The sequence below is a fragment of the Entelurus aequoreus genome, linkage group LG09 (assembly GCF_033978785.1).
Source record: "Entelurus aequoreus isolate RoL-2023_Sb linkage group LG09, RoL_Eaeq_v1.1, whole genome shotgun sequence".
Classification (NCBI taxonomy): Eukaryota; Metazoa; Chordata; class Actinopteri; order Syngnathiformes; family Syngnathidae; genus Entelurus; species Entelurus aequoreus.
This window is the reverse complement of record NC_084739.1, coordinates 61,846,526-61,870,334: the sequence shown is the minus strand read 5'-3', so window position 1 is coordinate 61,870,334 and position 23,809 is coordinate 61,846,526. Positions and strand designations below refer to the sequence as shown.

The 23,809-nt window shown below is 40.0% G+C and overlaps 1 protein-coding gene across 3 annotated transcripts in view; it reads right to left on the bottom strand.

The window, feature by feature from the left end:
* actn2b (actinin, alpha 2b) overlaps positions 1-23,809 on the bottom strand; it is a 52,743-nt gene that overhangs the window by 91 nt on the left and 28,843 nt on the right. For all 3 annotated transcript variants that reach the window (XM_062059097.1, XM_062059099.1, XM_062059100.1), the window contains 15 exons: positions 19,452-19,533; positions 19,298-19,383; positions 19,066-19,158; positions 17,662-17,892; positions 17,443-17,590; positions 17,210-17,360; positions 11,098-11,206; positions 10,454-10,594; positions 8,595-8,777; positions 8,397-8,531; positions 3,986-4,165; positions 2,193-2,339; positions 2,039-2,104; positions 601-759; positions 1-533 (listed from right to left, as the gene is read on the bottom strand). The exon at positions 1-533 is cut by the window's left edge and continues 91 nt beyond it. In XM_062059097.1, the coding sequence (XP_061915081.1) occupies positions 375-533; positions 601-759; positions 2,039-2,104; positions 2,193-2,339; positions 3,986-4,165; positions 8,397-8,531; positions 8,595-8,777; positions 10,454-10,594; positions 11,098-11,206; positions 17,210-17,360; positions 17,443-17,590; positions 17,662-17,892; positions 19,066-19,158; positions 19,298-19,383; positions 19,452-19,533 (2,070 nt within the window). In that variant the 3' untranslated portion in view covers positions 1-374. The remainder of the gene's footprint in view (positions 534-600; positions 760-2,038; positions 2,105-2,192; positions 2,340-3,985; positions 4,166-8,396; positions 8,532-8,594; positions 8,778-10,453; positions 10,595-11,097; positions 11,207-17,209; positions 17,361-17,442; positions 17,591-17,661; positions 17,893-19,065; positions 19,159-19,297; positions 19,384-19,451; positions 19,534-23,809) is intronic.

Here is a 23,809-nt window from a genome sequence, read left to right as displayed (position 1 = left end):
AATGAGTGTCATAAAGAAAAGGCTTGTAACATGCATGGGTAAAGATATTTCATCAGCACGTTTGTGCAAATACGAGCAGCTCTTCAGTTGACAAAGGAAAACGTCACATTCAATGCATTACTTTTCCCAACTAGTGGGTAATATTTAGTTTGAGTTGGGCCAATTTGTCAGTCATTGTTTTACTTAGTTACATGTCACTTTTCATGTGCAAGGGCAGGTTCAAACAATGCATGGCATGTTCAACTATTCTGTGAATTCAGCCTCTTTTTCACAAATCAACTCACACACATTTCAACACAATTCAATCTCCCCGCATGGCAGCTTCCCTGCACGGCATACACCAGCAACTGGGAGGAGGGACGACGCTGCGAGGATTAAAGGTCGCTCTCTCCGTAAAGGGCGGTGGAGAAAGCGGTGTAGTCTAGCGCCCCCGGTGGCCCTCCATGGCCGGTGTATGGCGGCATCCTCATGATGCAATACTCTGCTTGCTCGGGAGGAAGTTCTCTCCTCAGCTCCTCCACCAGGATGTAAGGCTGGGATGCAAAGAGAAGATGATAGGATCAAAACTATGAAGAAGTGCGTATTAATCCTCGCACTTACCTTGTCAGAAGCCAGGATGCGGAAGGATGCCACAACCTGATCCGCGGTGTCGGTATCGGCAGTTTCTCTGGTCATGAAGTCGATGAAAGACTGGAAGGAGACGATTCCGGTCCCGTTGGGGTCAACTAGGATCATTATGCGGGCAAACTCCACCTCGCCCTGAATGGGCAAACAGATGACAAACTAGTTTGGAAGACGTTTTATTCTTCAACATTGAAAGCACATTACCAGATCATAGCCCATGGAGATGACAATTTATTGTTCAACATTGAAAGCACATTACCAGATCATAGCCCATGGAGATGACTATTTATTCTTCAACATTGAAAGCACATTACCAGATCATAGCCCATGGAGATGACTATTTATTCTTCAACATTGAAAGCACATTACCAGATCATAGCCCATGGAGATGACTATTTATTCTTCAACATTGAAAGCACATTACCAGATCATAGCCCATGGAGATGACTATTTATTCTTCAACATTGAAAGCACATTACCAGATCATAGCCCATGGAGATGACTATTTATTCTTCAACATTGAAAGCACATTACCAGATCATAGCCCATGGAGATGACTATTTATTCTTCAACATTGAAAGCACATTACCAGATCATAGCCCATGGAGATGACTATTTATTCTTCAACATTGAAAGCACATTACCAGATCATAGCCCATGGAGATGACTATTTATTCTTCAACATTGAAAGCACATTACCAGATCATAGCCCATGGAGATGACTATTTATTCTTCAACATTGAAAGCACATTACCAGATCATAGCCCATGGAGATGACTATTTATTCTTCAACATTGAAAGCACATTACCAGATCATAGCCCATGGAGATGACTATTTATTCTTCAACATTGAAAGCACATTACCAGATCATAGCCCATGGAGATGACTATTTATTCTTCAACATTGAAAGCACATTACCAGATCATAGCCCATGGAGATGACTATTTATTCTTCAACATTGAAAGCACATTACCAGATCATAGCCCATGGAGATGACTATTTATTCTTCAACATTGAAAGCACATTACCAGATCATAGCCCATGGAGATGACTATTTATTCTTCAACATTGAAAGCACATTACCAGATCATAGCCCATGGAGATGACTATTTATTCTTCAACATTGAAAGCACATTACCAGATCATAGCCCATGGAGATGACTATTTATTCTTCAACATTGAAAGCACATTACCAGATCATAGCCCATGGAGATGACTATTTATTCTTCAACATTGAAAGCACATTACCAGATCATAGCCCATGGAGATGACTATTTATTCTTCAACATTGAAAGCACATTACCAGATCATAGCCCATGGAGATGACTATTTATTCTTCAACATTGAAAGCACATTACCAGATCATAGCCCATGGAGATGACTATTTATTCTTCAACATTGAAAGCACATTACCAGATCATAGCCCATGGAGATGAGGCAGGCTCGGAAGTCATCCGTCTCCATGGCTCCGTTCTTTTTCTGTAGTTGGAGGACAAGGTTTTCCTTAAAGTAGACTATTTCCGTGGCATGAAACTGAAACATCCACATGTCAGAAAGAGCTTCGCACCCGATCGAAGTGGTTGAAGGAAGATCGGAATTCCTTCATCTGCTGCTGACTGATGCCTTTGGCGTCACGGGTCAGGATGTGGGTTTCGATGTCGTTGATGGTGCGGGCGACGGTGGTGAGGAGCAGCTCCCAGCCCACGCGGATGTGCTGCACAGAAAATAAGCAGGTATTTACAGTAACTACTCAAATACTGGCCTCAGCTCCAGTAGATGCCCGTCTCAAATAATGGGCCACTCCAACAAGCAACACTTCCACACCTTAAAAAGACGCCGGTTTCCTTCCACCCAGAAAATATAATACCATGTTCTGTCACTAGGTGGCTACTCCTAGCATAATGCTAGGAATGAAAGCACAAAGTGTGGCTGCCTATGACATGAGTGCAACACAGCACAGCACACATGGCATCTGGAAGGCTTAAGGAAATAAATACAAAAATATACAACGTATATATTTATACACAAACAAACACACGCACACAACATTGTTTGCTCTTTTCTTTTGTTTTCCCACGTGTGTGTGTGTGTGTGTGTGTGGATATAAACGTAAGCGCGAGCACGCACACACACACACACATATATGTATGTAGATATATGTTGTACAAATGTATATTTATATTAAAATAGTTTGTCCTGATACCATACATGTTGGTACCGGTACCGGTAAAGAAATGTATTTATTTTTAATACTTTTTTTTGACACTTTTCTAAAATAAAAGAGACCACAAAAAATGTAATTATTGTCTTTATTTTAACAAAAAATATTATGATACATTAAACACATTTTTCTTATTGCAATCAAAGAACAATTTGGTCCTTAAATAAAATGTTGAACATACTAGACAACTTGTCTTTTAGTAGTCAGTAAACAAACCAAGACTCCTAATTATGCACATTTATACACCTATTATTTTGTACACATTAAGAGGGACAAACTGTAAACATTGATTAATAATCCACTTGTTCATTTACTGTTAATATCTGCTTATTTTCTGTTTGAACATGTTCTATCTACACTTCTGTTCAAATGTAATAATCACTTATTCTTCTCTTCTTTCATACTTGACATTATTTTTGGATGATACCACACATTTAGGTATCGATCCGATACCAAGTAGTTACAGGATCATACATTGCTCATATTCAAAGTCCTCATGTGTCCAGGGACATATTTGCTAAGTTTATAAAGAATAAAAAAGACAAAAGATTTTGAGATAATACAAAATATTAAAGTAATCATTGTGGTATCGACTATGTACGGATCATGTACTTGGTATCGTTACCGTCAATATTTGTATAGATGCACCCATTTGTTTACATTCAGGGGTGCTAGCTTGCTGTTAGCGGTGAGCTATTGTATCCTCCTACGGTGTGTAGTGAAGCATGTTTAGCTATTCCTCGTCCTCCAGTGATAATGGTACTTGTAGAGCACATTTACTAGAAATTTGGGGCGTCACCATGGTTGCTACTTCTTATTTGACACAGTGCTAGTATGCATAATCAATAATCACTAAACTCAAAACAAGTAAGGCATATTTGATTTCCGCGCTGACGTAACCGCGGAGAAAGTCACAAAATTGGCCAATAAAACAGAATCTGCTGTTAAACGCAGAATATCACAGAAAATGACATCATTGTGAGTGAAATGTTGTCATTGTGAGGAAATTAATGTGTCCGATAACACTTAGTGATCCCCGACACACTCTGCCCCGTGCCCATGTAGACAATGTCACACTCTGCCCCGTGCCCGTGTAGACAATGTCACACTCTGCCCCGTGCCCATGTAGACATATTTACCTCCATGGTGTAGTTGGTGTGCTTGTTGTCAAACACCAGCGACTCCTGGATGAGCTGGTGGTCTCCCTCCAGCTTGTCCATGTTGGGCTTGTAAGCCACGATGACGTGCTCGCACTGCTTCAGTTTGGTCATCTGGTCCTCCAGGGTGCCCCCTATCTCCAGGGCGCAGCGTCCAATTTCCTGTTTGCCAGCGTCGTAAGAGGAAGAGGGTCAATCAAAAACTCTTTCTTTTGGGGGTGGGCTTCACTTTGGATCAAGAGACAGCTCACATTTATATTTAGAGCAGTGGTACACAGGCTCCATCTAGTTGTACGCCAAACAATCACTTAATGAAACATTCAAACACAGTGTGACTGGTCAAACTGTGTGCAATGCTACAGTGGCCAACAATATTAAATATACTTGTTAAATACCACTGCTTTAGAGCCATTTAGCTGTGTGGGCACCCCAGCAGGCACTAGACTAGTGGTTCTTTACCTGGCTTCCATCGAACCTTAGGGGTTGGGTGAGTCGGCCTCAGGGGTTCGGCGGAGGTCAAGACACACCCGACCCATCGTGTAAATAAAAACTTCTCCCTATCGGCGTATTATGGATACCCCCAAACAATGTTCCCTCTAATTTTCCATTTGCGTGAGCAAACGCAAAAATTGCTTGAGCATTCAGTGGAGCACATGTGAGCGACGCTAGATGTGCACCTGCACTGTGGCCACACCAGCAGCACACCTGTCCCAAACCTGACTAGACGTGCACCTGCACTGTGGCCACACCAGCAGCACACCTGTCCCAAACCTGACTAGACGTGCACCTGCACTGTGGCCACACCAGCAGCACACCTGTCCCAAACCTGACTAGACGTGCACCTGCACTGTGGCCACACCAGCAGCACACCTGTCCCAAACCTGACTAAATAACAAGTTCAATGTTTTATTATTATAATCCAATGACAGCAGTCATTTCCATGAGATTATTTTCTAATATAAATATTTTGGCCCAATTACAATGACAATAATATAGTTTTTCATGATCTGTGTACTAGTATTGTATGTCTGGGTGGAGGTCCTGCTTTGGAAATCATTTGTTTTGTTGATTTGACCATTGAAATTCTTCATTTCCCCTCGAGGGTTAATAAAGTACTTCTGATTCTGAAATGTGGTCATTTCCCAACCACTATTCTACATTGAAACAAGGTGCTTTCTGACGACGTTTATTCAATGTCAGGTTGATTTGATCTTTGGTCATTTTCCAACCAGCAACCTAGATCCAAGGTTACACAACCTAGATCCAAGGTTAGACAACCTAGATCCAAGGTTACACAACCTAGATCCAAGGTTAGACAACCTAGATCCAAGGTTACACAACCTAGATCCAAGGTTAGACAACCTAGATCCAAGGTTACACAACCTAGATCCAAGGTTAGACAACCTAGATCCAAGGTTAGACAACCTAGATCCAAGGTTAGACAACCTAGATCCAAGGTTACACAACCTAGATCCAAGGTTAGACAACCTAGATCCAAGGTTACACAACCTAGATCCAAGGTTAGACAACCTAGATCCAAGGTTAGACAACCTAGATCCAAGGTTAGACAACCTAGATCCAAGGTTAGACAACCTAGATCCAAGGTTAGACAACCTAAATCCAAGGTTAGACAACCTAGATCCAAGGTTAGACAACCTAGATCCAAGGTTAGACAACCTAGATCCAAAGTTAGACAACCTAGATCCAAGGTTAGACAACCTAGATCCAAGGTTACACAACCTAGATCCAAGGTTAGACAACCTAGATCCAAAGTTAGACAACCTAGATCCAAGGTTAGACAACCTAGATCCAAGGTTAGACAACCTAGATCCAAGGTTAGACAACCTAGATCCAAAGTTAGACAACCTAGATCCAAGGTTAGACAACCTAGATCCAAGGTTAGACAACCTAGATCCAAGGTTAGACAACCCAGATCCAAAGTTAGACAACCCAGATCCAAGGTTACACAACCTAGATCCAAGGTTAGACAACCTAGATCCAAGGTTACACAACCTAGATCCAAGGTTAGACAACCTAGATCCAAGGTTACACAACCTAGATCCAAGGTTAGACAACCTAGATCCAAGGTTACACAACCTAGATCCAAGGTTAGACAACCTAGATCCAAGGTTACACAACCTAGATCCAAGGTTAGACAACCTAGATCCAAGGTTAGACAACCTAGATCCAAGGTTACACAACCTAGATCCAAGGTTAGACAACCTAGATCCAAGGTTAGACAACCTAGATCCAAGGTTACACAACCTAGATCCAAGGTTAGACAACCTAGATCCAAGGTTACACAACCTAGATCCAAGGTTAGACAACCTAGATCCAAGGTTACACAACCTAGATCCAAGGTTAGACAACCTAGATCCAAGGTTAGACAACCTAGATCCAAGGTTACACAACCTAGATCCAAGGTTAGACAACCTAGATCCAAGGTTAGACAACCTAGATCCAAGGTTAGACAACCTAGATCCAAGGTTAGACAACCTAGATCCAAGGTTAGACAACCTAGATCCAAAGTTAGACAACCTAGATCCAAGGTTAGACAACCTAGATCCAAGGTTACACAACCTAGATCCAAGGTTAGACAACCTAGATCCAAAGTTAGACAACCTAGATCCAAGGTTAGACAACCTAGATCCAAGGTTAGACAACCTAGATCCAAGGTTAGACAACCTAGATCCAAAGTTAGACAACCTAGATCCAAGGTTAGACAACCTAGATCCAAGGTTAGACAACCTAGATCCAAGGTTAGACAACCCAGATCCAAAGTTAGACAACCCAGATCCAAGGTTACACAACCTAGATCCAAGGTTACACAACCTAGATCCAAGGTTAGACAACCTAGATCCAAGGTTAGACAACCTAGATCCAAGGTTACACAACCTAGATCCAAGGTTAGACAACCTAGATCCAAGGTTACACAACCTAGATCCAAGGTTAGACAACCTAGATCCAAGGTTAGACAACCTAGATCCAAGGTTACACAACCTAGATCCAAGGTTAGACAACCTAGATCCAAGGTTACACAACCTAGATCCAAGGTTAGACAACCTAGATCCAAAGTTAGACAACCCAGATCCAAGGTTACACAACCTAGATCCAAGGTTAGACAACCTAGATTCAAGGTTACACAACCTAGATCCAAGGTTAGACAACCTAGATCCAAGGTTAGACAACCTAGATCCAAGGTTACACAACCTAGATCCAAGGTTAGACAACCTAGATCCAAGGTTAGACAACCTAGATCCAAGGTTAGACAACCTAGATCCAAGGTTACACAACCTAGATCCAAGGTTAGACAACCTAGATCCAAGGTTAGACAACCTAGATCCAAGGTTACACAACCTAGATCCAAGGTTAGACAACCTAGATCCAAGGTTAGACAACCTAGATCCAAGGCTACACAACCTAGATCCAAAGTTAGACAACCTAGATCCAAGGTTAGACAACCTAGATCCAAGGTTAGACAACCTAGATCCAAGGTTAGACAACCTAGATCCAAGGTTAGACAACCTAGATCCAAAGTTAGACAACCTAGATCCAAGGTTAGACAACCTAGATCCAAGGTTAGACAACCTAGATCCAAAGTTAGACAACCTAGATCCAAGGTTAGACAACCTAGACCCAAGGTTAGACAACCTAGATCCAAGGTTAGACAACCTAGATCCAAGGTTAGACAACCTAGATCCAAGGTTACACAACCTAGATCCAAGGTTACACAACCTAGATCCAAGGTTAGACAACCTAGATCCAAGGTTAGACAACCTAGATCCAAGGTTACACAACCTAGATCCAAGGTTAGACAACCTAGATCCAAGGTTACACAACCTAGATCCAAGGTTAGACAACCTAGATCCAAGGTTACACAACCTAGATCCAAGGTTAGACAACCTAGATCCAAGGTTACACAACCTAGATCCAAGGTTAGACAACCTAGATCCAAAGTTAGACAACCTAGATCCAAGGTTAGACAACCCAGATCCAAGGTTACACAACCTAGATCCAAGGTTAGACAACCTAGATCCAAAGTTACACAACCTAGATCCAAGGTTACACAACCTAGATCCAAGGTTAGACAACCTAGATCCAAGGTTACACAACCTAGATCCAAGGTTAGACAACCTAGATCCAAGGTTACACAACCTAGATCCAAGGTTACACAACCTAGATCCAAGGTTAGACAACCTAGATCCAAGGTTAGACAACCTAGATCCAAGGTTAGACAACCTAGATCCAAAGTTAGACAGCAACGTTGTCTCAGTTTACAAATACAAGTATTTTGCAAGGTTGTTTCCAAGTCACTTTTAAAGGACATATACGTCTGGTGCCTGCTGGACAGTATGAAATGAGATGGCCATAAGGGTGTGAATGTGTGGCTCACCTCCATCCTGGTCTGGATCCAAGGTCCAATGAGGTTAGCCTGCGCAGCAAACTGCCGCCTCAACCTTTCATGGGAATGCTGGCGTGCCATCTCTTCCTGCAAGGCACTGTCCCTCTGAGGAACCAACTTCTTGACCTAAACCCAGTGTTGACAAACATCACGCACACGGCCAACTGAGCAGACTTCCACTTTGACTACCTTCTCCCATTTGCTGAGGAGCTCGTCAGTGGTGAGGGTGCTGTAGGGGTTGATAATGTTAGCCCTGATCCCATAGCTCTGGGAGATTTTCTGCACCTCATTGTGGATTCCCAAGATGGCCTGTCGCTCAGCATCCGCCTCTGGGAGAGTGGCTTTGAACTGCTCGTGAGCCGCAATTAGACTCTGAGGGGAAGCAAGGAAGGAAAAAGGGCTGCTAAAATGTCAACTCTTGCTGTGTCTTTTCTGGGTGTGAGTGCTCTTTCAAAATAAACAGCAACTGATGGATAATAATGTGGATGGTCAGGTCGTGACGTCACTTTGACATCAGATGCTAACAGAGGCAGGGATGGTTTCAATCACACAATTGGCCAACTCAGCCTCTTAGAACAAAGATCTGTGGACGTCTTCTCATTGGGTTATGGCAGATTCATCCTATCATGCTCTTATTCATTATGGGCCTGCTTGCCACTCACAACATTACACAGGAAGACAACATTTAAAATGATGTTACAGAATATTTGAAAGTACACTAACCTAAGAACTCGTAAACACAAAGTTGAGATGTCTTTACTTGGTCTACATTGGAGTGATTGTAAGTCTGTTCAATAGACAAATTATAAATGGACACTTCTATCTGTACATTGTATAATATGTCATAGTTGTTCTAACTCTGAGAAGTTGATGTCTGTTCATTAGTTAGCATAATAACTGGCGTAACAAGTCAAAAGGTTCTGTGCGGAGTTTGATGTATTTTCAGGAAATGTCTGAAATTGATTAGGATCATTTCAATTATGTGTTTGTGTGTGTGTGTGTGTGTGTGTGTGTGTGTGTGTGTGTGTGTGTGTGTGTGTGTGTGTGTGTGTGTGTGTGTGTGTGTGTGTGTGTGCAAGCGTCCCTGTCTCCACTGATGCAAAGAGTGAACTCTCTTGCAGCCTGGTTGGAAGCGACTTACAAACACGCATGGACTTGTCAATTGTATTTATTTCTTCAATTAGTTGGGGTTTGTCTATTTGTTAGTTAGCAACACAGCTTAAAAACTTATGGGCGGATTTTGAAAAAACTTTTACAAAATGTCAGAAATGGGATAAGGAACGAGTGATCCGATTTTGGGGGTGCTCCAGATTACCGTCTCTAGTCAGGATGTTTTTTTTAACATTTGTTATTTGAGTTCTTTGGACATATTCAATTGAAAGTCATACAACAAACCGCCGCCAAACAATTAACACAGAATCAAATCAATAAGTCAAATATTGACATGAAGCCACAGACCACTGCACTTCTGAATGTCCCCAACAGCAGTACAGTACACAAAAGCAGACAAAAGGCTCATCAATTACCTACCTTTCAATTGGGGTTTTACATTGGAGGTCAGCCTCTTTTGCATTTTTTAAGAAACCACCTCATACTTCCTAAAACTTCACAGAACAACCATTCAATGTCAGCCTGATCTTCTCCAGTTTGAAAAAAGAAATACCATCTTTAATCCAGCGGGTGTGGCAAGGAGGCGCTGTTGCCTTCCAATTTAGCACAATGAGTCTCCTAGCCAACAAAGTAGTGAATGTAATAGTAGTCATTTCCTGCAGCAAGTCTGCCATCTCTGCTTCTCGGGGTTCATCACCACCAATATTGGACAAATTAAATGCAAATGAATATACAGCTTCACATTTTAGTCATCATTTTTGCGCTTAAGAAACTTCTCTATGACTCTAGCTCCAGACTTCTTCTGTTTGTTGGAGATAGTCTTTACTGCCCCAAGTGGTGGAAAAGTGTATTACAACTGAATATCAATACGGACCACGGCTGAGAAACAGATGTTTTGGTTAAGAAACATTAGGGAAGGCTGACAAGCACTAGCTTACCTGGACTTCCTCTACAGCGTGCACCATAAACATGTCCTGCAGGTCCTCCATGGCGCCCTCCATCCAGTTGTTGAAAGGCGCCGAGCGCTTAGCAAACTCCAGGAACAACTGATCGATGGTCTCCAGCAGCTTATCTGTGCGCTGGAAGAACAAAGACAACATAAATCCTGATTTTAAAAAAACAAGTCAAAATGTCCAGCTAGGCTGTCTCATAAAAACCCTACCCAAAAAATCCCAAACACCTGCTATGACGACTAACCCCGGGGAGTGTAACATTAGCATGGCCTTGTTCACCCCACTGTGGTGTTGAGTGGATGTGGGCAGACAACAGAGCTCCTGTTCCTGTCATTCTTTTTAATCCTCAGACCTTTTCCTGGGCCCTCGTACAGTTGCAGGCCAGGAATGGTCAGAGGAAGTGGCATGCAGGGCCACTTTAGCCCAGGAACTACCACCCGGGCCCTCGTACAGTTGCAGGCCAGGAATGGTCAGAGGAAGTGGCATGCAGGGCCAGGAACTACCATCTGAATCAGGAGTGGTTTGGCTTATTTTTAGATGACATTTTGGAACTCCGCATCAGTGTGGACCACTAGCACACTCTTGTGGGCACTTGCAAAATATAGCCCGCTCTATGTCTCGTCCCTCACCTCCAGAGCCTCTCTCCTTTTTTGGGTGAGCGTTCCCAGCCTGTCCCACAAGTCGCAGATGCTCTGGCAGCGTTGATTCACAGCCGCCACGTCGTGGTAGTCCAGCTCACTGGAAAAAAGAAGCAGGTCAGCTTTACGCCGGCAGGCATGACGTGGCTTTTCCAGGATTCTCTGCTTAAGCTCAGCTGTGACAATGTACAAACCCCGAGTTGGGAAATGGTATTAGATGTAAATATAAACAGAATACAATGATTTGCAAATCCTTTTCAAGCCATATTCAGTTGAATATGCTACAAAGGATTTGATGTTCAAAACTGATCAACTTTTTTTTTTGGGCAAATAATCATTAACTTTAGAATTTGATGCCAGCAACACAATTTCCCAACTCATATGGAAACGGGGTTTGTACAACCACCACCTCGGGACAGGAACAGAAGCGTTCTCCCTTCTGTCGCTGCTACTTAGCACAGAGAAAACACCAGGGAATTGAGGGTTTTTACAAACTTGAAGTGGTGTGTTGTCACCTTCTGTCACGGTCATTTGACAAAGTCTTCACAGCACAACATACTTCAAGTAAAGCGCTGCTGCTTTTTTTGGTCTGTGAAATATTCCATGGAATCACCAGTCGGAGAGGACGTTCATTCAGTTCAATGTTTGTCAAGAAAGGTGGCACAAAACTATACTCATTTCAAATGGCAACTTCCGGGCTTCCAATAAATCAATAAAGTCAGGTGTGGTAGTCAGTAACACTTGAGTTCTTCATATGAGATCACTCAATTGTGAGAGGCCAATGGTGGAATCATGAACAACAAAACAACAAACTATTAATGCTGTGTTGCACCACCTCTGGCTTTTATCACAACTGGCAGTTTCTGACGAGTGACAAACGGTACGCTTCATCAATCTTGCTCTGATTGCTGTTGTCAGATCAGCTTTGCCGGTTGGAGTCTTGAGATCCACCATTGTCTTCACTTTCCAACACGCAGTTTCAATTGGATTGAGATGCGGACTATTTGCAGGCCATGACATGACTTCAAGTTCAAGTTCAAGTGCCAATGGTTGTCACACACACACACTAGGTGCGGTGAAATTATCCTCTGCATTTGACCCATCCCCACAGGGGAGCAGTGGGCAGCAGCGGTGGCCACGCCCGAGAAACATTCGGTGATTTAACCCCCAATTCCAAGCCTTGATGCTGAGTGCCAAGCAGGGAGGTAATGGCTCCCATTTTTATAGTCTTTGGTATGACTCGGCCGGGGTTTGAACTCACAACCCACCCATCTCAGGGCGGACACTCTAACCACTAGGCCACTGAGTAGGTTATAGTCTTTGGTATGACTCGGCCGGGGTTTGGACTCACAACCTACCCATCTCAGGGCGGACACTCTAACCACTAGGCCACTGAGTAGGTTATAGTCTTTGGTATGACTCGGCCAGGGTTTGAACTGACGACCTACCCATCTCAGGGCGGACACTCTAACCACTAGGCCACTGAGTAGGTTATAGTCTTTGGTATGACTCGGCCGGGGTTTGAACTCACAACCTACCCATCTCAGGGCAGACACTCTAACCCAGGGGTGTCAGACGTACGGCCCGAGGGCCGGACCAGGCCCGCGAACAGGTTTTATCCGGCCCGCGGGATGAGTTTGCTAAGTATAAAAATTAACCTGAAATTTTTGAATGAAAGAAACTGCTGTTCTAAATGTGTCCACTGGATGTCGCAATAGCAATTATTTGTATCTTTGTAGATGATGCTACATATGTACAAAATAAACCAAATAATGTTAGTACATCAGTGGAGGAAAATGATCAAACTACATAAATAACATACTGTAATTTGATTTTGATAAAATGTTTATCTTGATAGATTGAAAATTAACACCAACTGATGAACATTATCACATAATTTATTCAGAAAATATAAATAACGACAAATAAAGTATATATACTATTAACCGCAACAGGTAATTGTAAAAAAAAAAAAATCCAACATAAATATTATTTGTACAATTTCAGAATGTGCTTGTTCTATTTTTAGACAAAGAAAACAATCTGAAGTTGTCTTTATTTATTTTTTTAAGTTATCGTGCCGTGATTTTACCAGTCCGACCCACTTGGGAGTAGATTTTTCTCCATGTGGCCCCCGATCTAAAATGAGTTTGACACCCCCTGCTCTAACCACTTTCTTCAAGGAGAGTTTTTACAGTTGAACAGATTGACAGGGTGGCTCCACCATGTTTTCCTCAAAAGTGTGTGGTTTTATCAGTTTCATCACTGCTTGATGTGAAACTGCAACGTTCCAAACTACCACAATGTATTTTCTTGATTTGTTTGTTAAAAGCAGAAAGTTGCGGTGTGAAATGACTCCACTTGTGTGTCATGTCTGCTATCTGCTTTTTCCCACCAACTGAAAGAAGTGAATGAACATCCTCCGAGTCTGGAGATTGCTTTATTTCTGCCAGCAATTGTTCAACAAGAAAAGAACTGCAAATTGTTTTGCTACAAATCAAAAAGACGATAAAAATGGCAAAGTAACGATTGATGGAGAACAAACATTTTGTTGAAAGTTGAATAAATCCATCTAAATGGTTCATTCCACCTGCTAGGTAAGTGCAGAGAAGACGTCACGCCATCAAAGCGTACCTTTACACATGAACACATAGACGCCAGAACGGTGTTGGTGAAAGTTAAGTGCAGTGGTGCATTCAAGGACCAGCTAAAAAAGTGTGAAATCTCACCGCTTGAGTAAAAACATTAGCGATGACACAAAAACATAAGACAATAATATTGTGGGTCCCTTCAAGGGGTTTATGAATGTTGTGCTGCGTCCCTGCTGGGCACCGATGCAAGTGGACTGTAACTCAAGTAGAAAGTACAACTACAGAAAGTACTGTAGGGCTGGGCAATTATCACATTGTCATCTGGATTTTGGCTTTGGGAATTTCCGTGAGATTAAAACTATTTGGATTATATTTATTTGCTCGCACATTCTGGAAAGTCTTTTGGTGTTATACATCATATATATATGATGATGGTGTCAATATATACTCTACTAGTACTTTCAATTATACATCATATATATATGATGATGGTGTCAATATATACTCTACTAGTACTTTCAATTATACATCAGATATATATGATGATGGTGTCAATATATACTCTACTAGTACTTTCAATTATACATCATATATATATGATGATGCTTCAATATATACTCTACTAGTACTTTCAATTATACATCATATATATATGATGATGGCTTCAATATATACTCTACTAGTACTTTCAATTATACATCAGATATATATGATGATGGCTTCAATATATACTCTACTAGTACTTTCAATTATACATCATATATATATGATGATGGCTTCAATATATACTCTACTAGTACTTTCAATTATACATCAGATATATATGATGATGGCTTCAATATATACTCTACTAGTACTTTCAATTATACATCATATATATATGATGATGGCTTCAATATATACTCTACTAGTACTTTCAATTATACATCAGATATATATGATGATGGCTTCAATATATACTCTACTAGTACTTTCAATTATACATCAGATATATATGATGGCGTCAATATATACTCTACTAGTACTTTCAATTATACATCAGATATATATGATGATGGCTTCAATATATACTCTACTAGTACTTTCAATTATACATCAGATATTTATGATGATGGCGTCAATATATACTCTACTAGTACTTTCAATTATACATCAGATATATATGATGATGGCGTCAATATATACTCTACTAGTACTTTCAATTATACATCATATATATATGATGATGGCTTCAATATATACTCTACTAGTACTTTCAATTATACATCAGATATATATGATGGCGTCAATATATACTCTACTAGTACTTTCAATTATACATCAGATATTTATGATGATGGCGTCAATATATACTCTACTAGTACTTTCAATTATACATCATATATATATGATGATGGCGTCAATATATACTCTACTAGTACTTTCAATTATACATCAGATATATATGATGATGGCGTCAATATATACTCTACTAGTACTTTCAATTATACATCATATATATATGATGATGGCGTCAATATATACTCTACTAGTACTTTCAATTATACATCAGATATTTATGATGATGGCGTCAATATATACTCTACTAGTACTTTCAATTATACATCATATATATATGATGATGGCGTCAATATATACTCTACTAGTACTTTCAATTATACATCATATATATATGATGATGGCTTCAATATATACTCTACTAGTACTTTCAATTATACATCAGATATATATGATGATGGCGTCAATATATACTCTACTAGTGCTTTCAATTATACATCAGATATATATGATGATGGCGTCAATATATACTCTACTAGTACTTTCAATTATACATCATATATATATGATGATGGCTTCAATATATACTCTACTAGTACTTTCAATTATACATCAGATATATATGATGATGGCGTCAATATATACTCTACTAGTACTTTCAATTATACATGATATATATATGATGATGGCTTCAATATATACTCTACTAGTACTTTCAATTATACATCAGATATATATGATGATGGCGTCAATATATACTCTACTAGTACTTTCAATTATACATCATATATATATGATGATGGCTTCAATATATACTCTACTAGTACTTTCAATTATACATCAGATATATATGATGATGGTGTCAATATATACTCTACTAGTACTTTCAATTATACATCAGATATTTATGATGATGGCGTCAATATATACTCTACTAGTACTTTCAATTATACATCATATATATATGATGATGGCGTCAATATATACTCTACTAGTACTTTCAATTATACATCATATATATATGATGATGGCTTCAATATATACTCTACTAGTACTTTCAATTATACATCAGATATATATGATGATGGCGTCAATATATACTCTACTAGTACTTTCAATTATACATCAGATATATATGATGATGGCGTCAATATATACTCTACTAGTACTTTCAATTATACATCATATATATATGATGATGGTGTCAATATATACTCTACTAGTACTTTCAATTATACATCGGATATATATGATGATGGCGTCAATATATACTCTACTAGTACTTTCAATTATACATCATATATATATGATGATGGCTTCAATATATACTCTACTAGTACTTTCAATTATACATCAGATATATATGATGATGGCGTCAATATATACTCTACTAGTACTTTCAATTATACATCAGATATATATGATGATGGCGTCAATATATACTCTACTAGTACTTTCAATTATACATCAGATATATATGATGATGGCGTCAATATATACTCTACTAGTACTTTCAATTATACATCAGATATTTATGATGATGGCGTCAATATATACTCTACTAGTACTTTCAATTATACATCAGATATATATGATGATGGCGTCAATATATACTCTACTAGTACTTTCAATTATACATCAGATATATATGATGATGGCGTCAATATATACTCTACTAGTACTTTCAATTATACATCATATATATATGATGATGGCGTCAATATATACTCTACTAGTACTTTCAATTATACATCAGATATATATGATGATGGCGTCAATATATACTCTACTAGTACTTTCAATTATACATCATATATATATGATGATGGCGTCAATATATACTCTACTAGTACTTTCAATTATACATCAGATATATATGATGATGTCTTCAATATATACTCTACTGAAGGAATCAATAAAGTACTATCTATCTATCTACTGGTACTTTCAATTATACATCAGATATATATGATGATGTCTTCAATATATACTCTACTAGTACTTTCAATTATACATCAGATATATATGATGATGTCTTCAATATATACTCTACTAGTACTTTCAATTATACATCAGATATATATGATGATGTCTTCAATATATACTCTACTAGTACTTTCAATTATACATCAGATATATATGATGATGTCTTCAATATATACTCTCCTGGTACTCTCAATTGTGCACACCCGTGGTACACGCTGACTGCTAATGTCACCAGAGGAATGGCGTACTTCAGCTCCTGTGCAATGGCAGCAATCTGCTCCACACGGTCCTGGTGGGCTGCCAAGTCGCTCTCAAAGGCCTCGTGTTTTCGCAGCAGCGCCTTTATTTCTGTTAGGGTGGCTGTTTCGTAATCCTTCAGGGAGAGAAGCACTTCTTTGCCTGCTAGCACACATTGGAGGAGACAAAACAAGGTCAAGTTTGGATCCTGATGCTGATCATGAAGACTGTGCAGCAAACTGACCGCTGGCCCAGTTTTCGTGACTGCCGGCTTTTTGGCGGAACTTTTCGGCCAGGTGGTCCAGTCTCTCCAGCCTGCGGATCTCGGTGAGGAGCCACTCCTCGTATCCCTTCTCTGCATGCTCCAAGCCTTGCCATGCCGTGGCAATGTCCTGGAGAGACGGTCAGAGTGCTTTTGGTCTCTCCAACCCTGGCAGGGCAAGAATTAGGAGTGGCCACTTACAGACACCATCTTGCCCTCGGAGGGCATGAATGCAGGCCGGTTGCTGATGCGCAACTTGGTCTGCAGCGTGTTGAAGTTGATCTCCAGCTGGCACTTCTCCTGCACCTTGGGGGGTTTATGCTGGCGCCTGTAGTCCCGGAAGTCCTCCAGCTTCCTCTGCATTTGTCCCATGGTCTTCTCCGGGCTCCGGTTCTCCAGCCAGGGAGTGGTGCGACGGATCCACTCCAGCAGCTGAGTAGGGTGGTAAACCATGATTGAATAGCGTCGACATACTTTAGAGTAGTCACTGTACAGCTGGCATTGCAGTGTAGATTTACTATCCATTGAAAATGAGGCAAAAGCAGTGCGGCAATTTGTGTTTTGTTGGCCCATTGCATGCTGTCGGCAAAGAAAAACTGTGAAAATGTACGAAAAAGAGAGCAAAAAACGGAATGTAACGAGAAAAGGCTGACATTTTCAAATTAAAAATTAGACACCTACAACATAACGCTGACACAGTTTTGTCTTTAAATAAACCGGGAAATTCCGGACTAAATGTTGCTACTTTTTTACTACACTTTGAACCCTGCAGCTTATAAAACTGTGCGGCTAATGTATGTTTCTTTATCTGCTGAAGGCCACAATACAAATGGTTTACAAAAAACAAAACACTGAAAAGCTGTATTGTTGTTTGTGGTATGGCGCCATCTTTTGGGCGAGTGCTGCAGTGTACCTCCATCTAGTGCTTTCAATAGAAGTGCCGTTCAGTCTTACCATGAATTGATTAACGTGGACCCCGACTTAAACAAGTGGAAAAACTTATCCGAATGTTACCATGTAGTGGTCAATTGTAGGGAATATGTAGTGTACTGTGCAATCTACTAATACAAGTTTCAATCAATCAATCAATTCAAGCTGTCCATAGCGTTTCTACTAGCATGCATTGAGACTTTTATTAGTAGGTTGCACAGTGAAGTACATATTCCGTACAATTGACCACTAAATTCTTCATTCATGGCTTGTAAGTTTGACAATATAACTCCAACAATTCCTACTCACTAAGTTTGGTGTCTGTAGGAGAGTTTCACGCATATTTCTACCTGCTATCGTCATGTCATGACGTGCTGATTCTTTTAGGGAAATCAAGGTTAACATTTACTTCCTGCAGAGTCAGGTGTTAAAAAGAAGCAAAGCCACACCGGGCCTTACCTCATTTACCATTATTTATGGTAAAAGCAAAGTTAAGGAGAAAAACACCAAATCCCTTTTTGAAATCCTTTGAGCCATGAAGTGTGAGCCACTCTTTTCAACACCTGATTATTGGGACTACTTCTCCTTGGTTGGTGCCGTTACTCTCCACTGGCCGGGATATGAACGCTAAACCTAAGCCTAAATTCTGCATAATGTTGAGATGGTGCTTTGTACCTCGCTGGCCAGTCTCTCGTACTCCTCCATCAGCTTCTCGTTCTCCTGGTTGACGCCCAGCACCTTACAGATCCTGTTAGCGGCCGTCTCTGCCTGGCAGACACAAACAATCACGCCATCAATATTTACACCTTAGTTGCAAAATACAGCTGATGGTTGAGCTCCGAGAGAAAACACAAGCTCTTATCTTTGAAAGAGAAAAAGCGGGTGAAAAGGTGCAGATTGTTCATACCTGCTCTGCGCCGGCAAAAGCGTGATAGAAGCAGGACACGTAGGTCATGATGGCTCTTTCATCCGGCTTAGGGGTGTTGATGATGTCTATCACCACAATATTGGAGTCAATGCACAAACACCAACAAACATTTGTCCATTTCCACAAATATTACCGTCAGCATCAAGCATTTTGGGAATGTCCAGGTGCTTCTCTGCTATGTCAAAGGCCAGGTTTAGGTTCCCCATAGGATCATCCTAAATAAAGAAACACAATTCCACATGACTAAACAGCAATGCTGGACTTAAAATGCCAGCATTGTGACCTTCATGCTGCGGACACATTATACTCCCTCGTCACCTGCACATACAACTTTATTTATCATTTATTACACACTTTCATCAAGGACCACACCACTGTGGTGCATCCACATACAACATTATTACACACTTTCATCAATGACCACACCATTGTGGTGCATCCACATACAACATTATTACACACTTTCATCAATGACCACACCATTGTGGTGCATCCACATACAACATTATTACACACTTTCATCAATGACCACACCATTGTGGTGCATGCACATACAACATTATTACACACTTTCATCAATGACCACACCATTGTGGTGCATCCACATACAACATTATTACACACTTTCATCAATGACCACACCATTGTGGTGCATGCACATACAACATTATTACACACTTTCATCAATGACCACACCATTGTGGTGCATCCACATACAACATTATTACACACTTTCATCAATGACCACACCATTGTGGTGCATCCACATACAACATTATTACACACTTTCATCAATGACCACACCATTGTGGTGCATCCACATACAACATTATTACACACTTTCATCAATGACCACACCATTGTGGTGCATCCACATACAACATTATTACACACTTTCATCAATGACCACACCATTGTGGTGCATGCACATACAACATTATTACACACTTTCATCAATGACCACACCATTGTGGTGCATCCACATACAACATTATTACACACTTTCATCAATGACCACACCATTGTGGTGCATGCACATACAACATTATTACACACTTTCATCAATGACCACACCATTGTGGTGCATCCACATACAACATTATTACACACTTTCATCAATGACCACACCATTGTGGTGCATCCACATACAACATTATTACACACTTTCATCAATGACCACACCATTGTGGTGCATCCACATACAACATTATTACACACTTTCATCAATGACCACACCATTGTGGTGCATCCACATACAACATTATTACACACTTTCATCAATGACCACACCATTGTGGTGCATGCACATACAACATTATTACACACTTTCATCAATGACCACACCATTGTGGTGCATCCACATACAACATTATTACACACTTTCATCAATGACCACACCATTGTGGTGCATGCACATACAACATTATTACACACTTTCATCAATGACCACACCATTGTGGTGCATCCACATACAACATTATTACACACTTTCATCAATGACCACACCATTGTGGTGCATCCACATACAACATTATTACACACTTTCATCAATGACCACACCATTGTGGTGCATCCACATACAACATTATTACACACTTTCATCAATGACCACACCATTGTGGTGCATCCACATACAACATTATTACACACTTTCATTAATGACCACACCATTGTGGTGCATCCACATACAACATTATTACACACTTTCATCAATGACCACACCATTGTGGTGCATGCACATACAACATTATTACACACTTTCATCAATGACCACACCATTGTGGTGCATGCACATACAACATTATTACACACTTTCATCAATGACCACACCATTGTGGTGCATCCACATACAACTTTATTACACACTTTCATCAATGACCACACCATTGTGGTGCATCCACATACAACATTATTACACACTTTCATCAATGACCACACCATTGTGGTGCATCCACATACAACATTATTACACACTTTCATCAATGACCACACCATTGTGGTGCATGCACATACAACATTATTACACACTTTCATCAATGACCACACCATTGTGGTGCATCCACATACAACATTATTACACACTTTCATCAATGACCATACCATTGTGGTGCATCCACATACAACATTATTACACACTTTCATCAATGACCATACCATTGTGGTGCATCCACATACAACATTATTACACACTTTCATCAATGACCACACCATTGTGGTGCATGCACATACAACATTATTACACACTTTCATCAATGACCACACCATTGTGGTGCATGCACATACAACATTATTACACACTTTCATCAATGACCACACCATTGTGGTGCATGCACATACAACATTATTACACACTTTCATCAATGACCACACCATTGTGGTGCATCCACATACAACATGATTACACACTTTCATCAATGACCACACCATTGTGGTGCATCCACATACAACATGATTACACACTTTCATCAATGACCACACCATTGTGGTGCATCCACATACAACATTATTACACACTTTCATCAATGACCACACCATTGTGGTGCATGCACATACAACATTATTACACACTTTCATCAATGACCACACCATTGTGGTGCATCCACATACAACTTTATTAGACACTTTCATCAATGACCACACCATTGTGGTGCAACAACAACACCCACAGAATGTAGGCAACAGCTCCTTGTGCACTTCCTCTTACACGTCACAGCCAGGAGTTCAATGGGGACAAAAGCCCGGCAATAGTTTATGAATAATAACCAAGAAGAAGATGCTCCACAGATTTATGCTCAAAAGTATTTTTGAAATGAGCAACATTTTTTACATTTTGAATTGAATAAAGAATGTTGCAGGTATGAAGTCCTGAAATCTAAGTAAAAAAGGTGAAAAATGATAACACGACAAGCATAAAGTCATCATTGAAATATGTACTTCAATACATTTTGTCCCATCATTTATTTGCTTTTCTTTTCCCTCTCACAATTACAAATATATTTTTTAAGTCCTTTGCAGATACTCCATTTTTTATAAAAAATAAAAAAAATGTTACTGTATTATATGTATAAAATGTTCTCTGAAAAAGGAAATTCTGATAACTTTGGCAAATTTTTTTGTCATATAGCAACTTTTTTGAGAAATGTTGACTTTAATTATGCTAAAAAAAATGTTTCAAAATTTGGCTATTTTTCTTGTAACATTGGAACTTTTGTGATTTTTTTTTTACTTCATTTTGAAATGTATAATTGTTATTTTAATTCAAACAAACGTAATCTAGTTCTCATAAATGACTACTTATCCTTATTCTAACACGGGGGTCGGCAACCCGCGGCTCTAGAGCCGCATGCGGCTCTTTAGCGCCGCCCTAGTGGCTCTCTGGAGATTTTTCAAAAATGTATGAAGAATGGAAAAAGATGAGGGGGAAAAAAAAACAATTTTTTTGTTTCAGAATGTTTTCTGTGGGAGGACAAACATGACATAAACCTCGCTAATTGTTATAAATCACACTGTTTATATTAAACATGCTTCACTGATTCGAGTATTTGGCGAGCGCCGTTTTGTCCTACTAATTTTGGCGGTCCTTGAACTCGCCGTATAGTTTGTTTCCATGTATAACTTTCTCCGACTTTCTAGGACGTGTTTTATGCCACTTTTTCTATCTCATTTTGTCCACCACACTTTTAACGTTGGGCATGAGTGCACAAAGGTGAGTTTTGTTGATGTTATTGACTTGTGTGGAGTGCTAATCAGACATATTTGGTCACTGCGTGACTGCAAGCTAATCGATGCTAACATGCTATTTAGGCTAGCTAAATGTACATATTGCATATGCCTCATTTGTAGCTATATTTGAGCTCATTTACTTTCCTTTAAGTCCTCTTAATTACATTTATATCTCATGACACATGTAATATGGCTTTTAATTTTTACGGCTCCAGACAGATTTGTTTTTGTATTTTTGGTCCAATATGGCTCTTTCAACATTTTGGGTTGCCGACCCCTGTTCTAACAAAATAATATAATCTCTATATGTGCTGTATTCTTCGCCCAAATGCTACATTTCCAAAAACGACTCCTCAAATGGTTTGTGGTGTAAACAAGAAGAAGGTGGTGGTGCTAGAGAGGGTGGTGCTGGAGGCCAACAGCTGAGGCCTTGCTGCTAACTGGACAGTCAGTTTCAACAGAGAGAGGGTGGTTGCAGCAATGAATTGTGGGTAACTGTTGCAGCAATGAATTGTGGGTAGACTTATCTCGACGGTTCGCTCCCTTAAATACCCTAAAAGCTCAAACCAAAAGCAGAAACACAGACAGTGTAGGTGTTTAGCTCAGTGGTTAACACGCTCATCTCTCATGCCGAAGGTTTGAATCCCAGACGGATGGAAAATACGGAATGAGCCGTGTGGGCCAAATTCCTATTTTTGTGTTGTTTTATTTGATTAATTACAGTCAGAAGGTTTCTACCATTCATCTTACATTCCACTCGTATTTCAG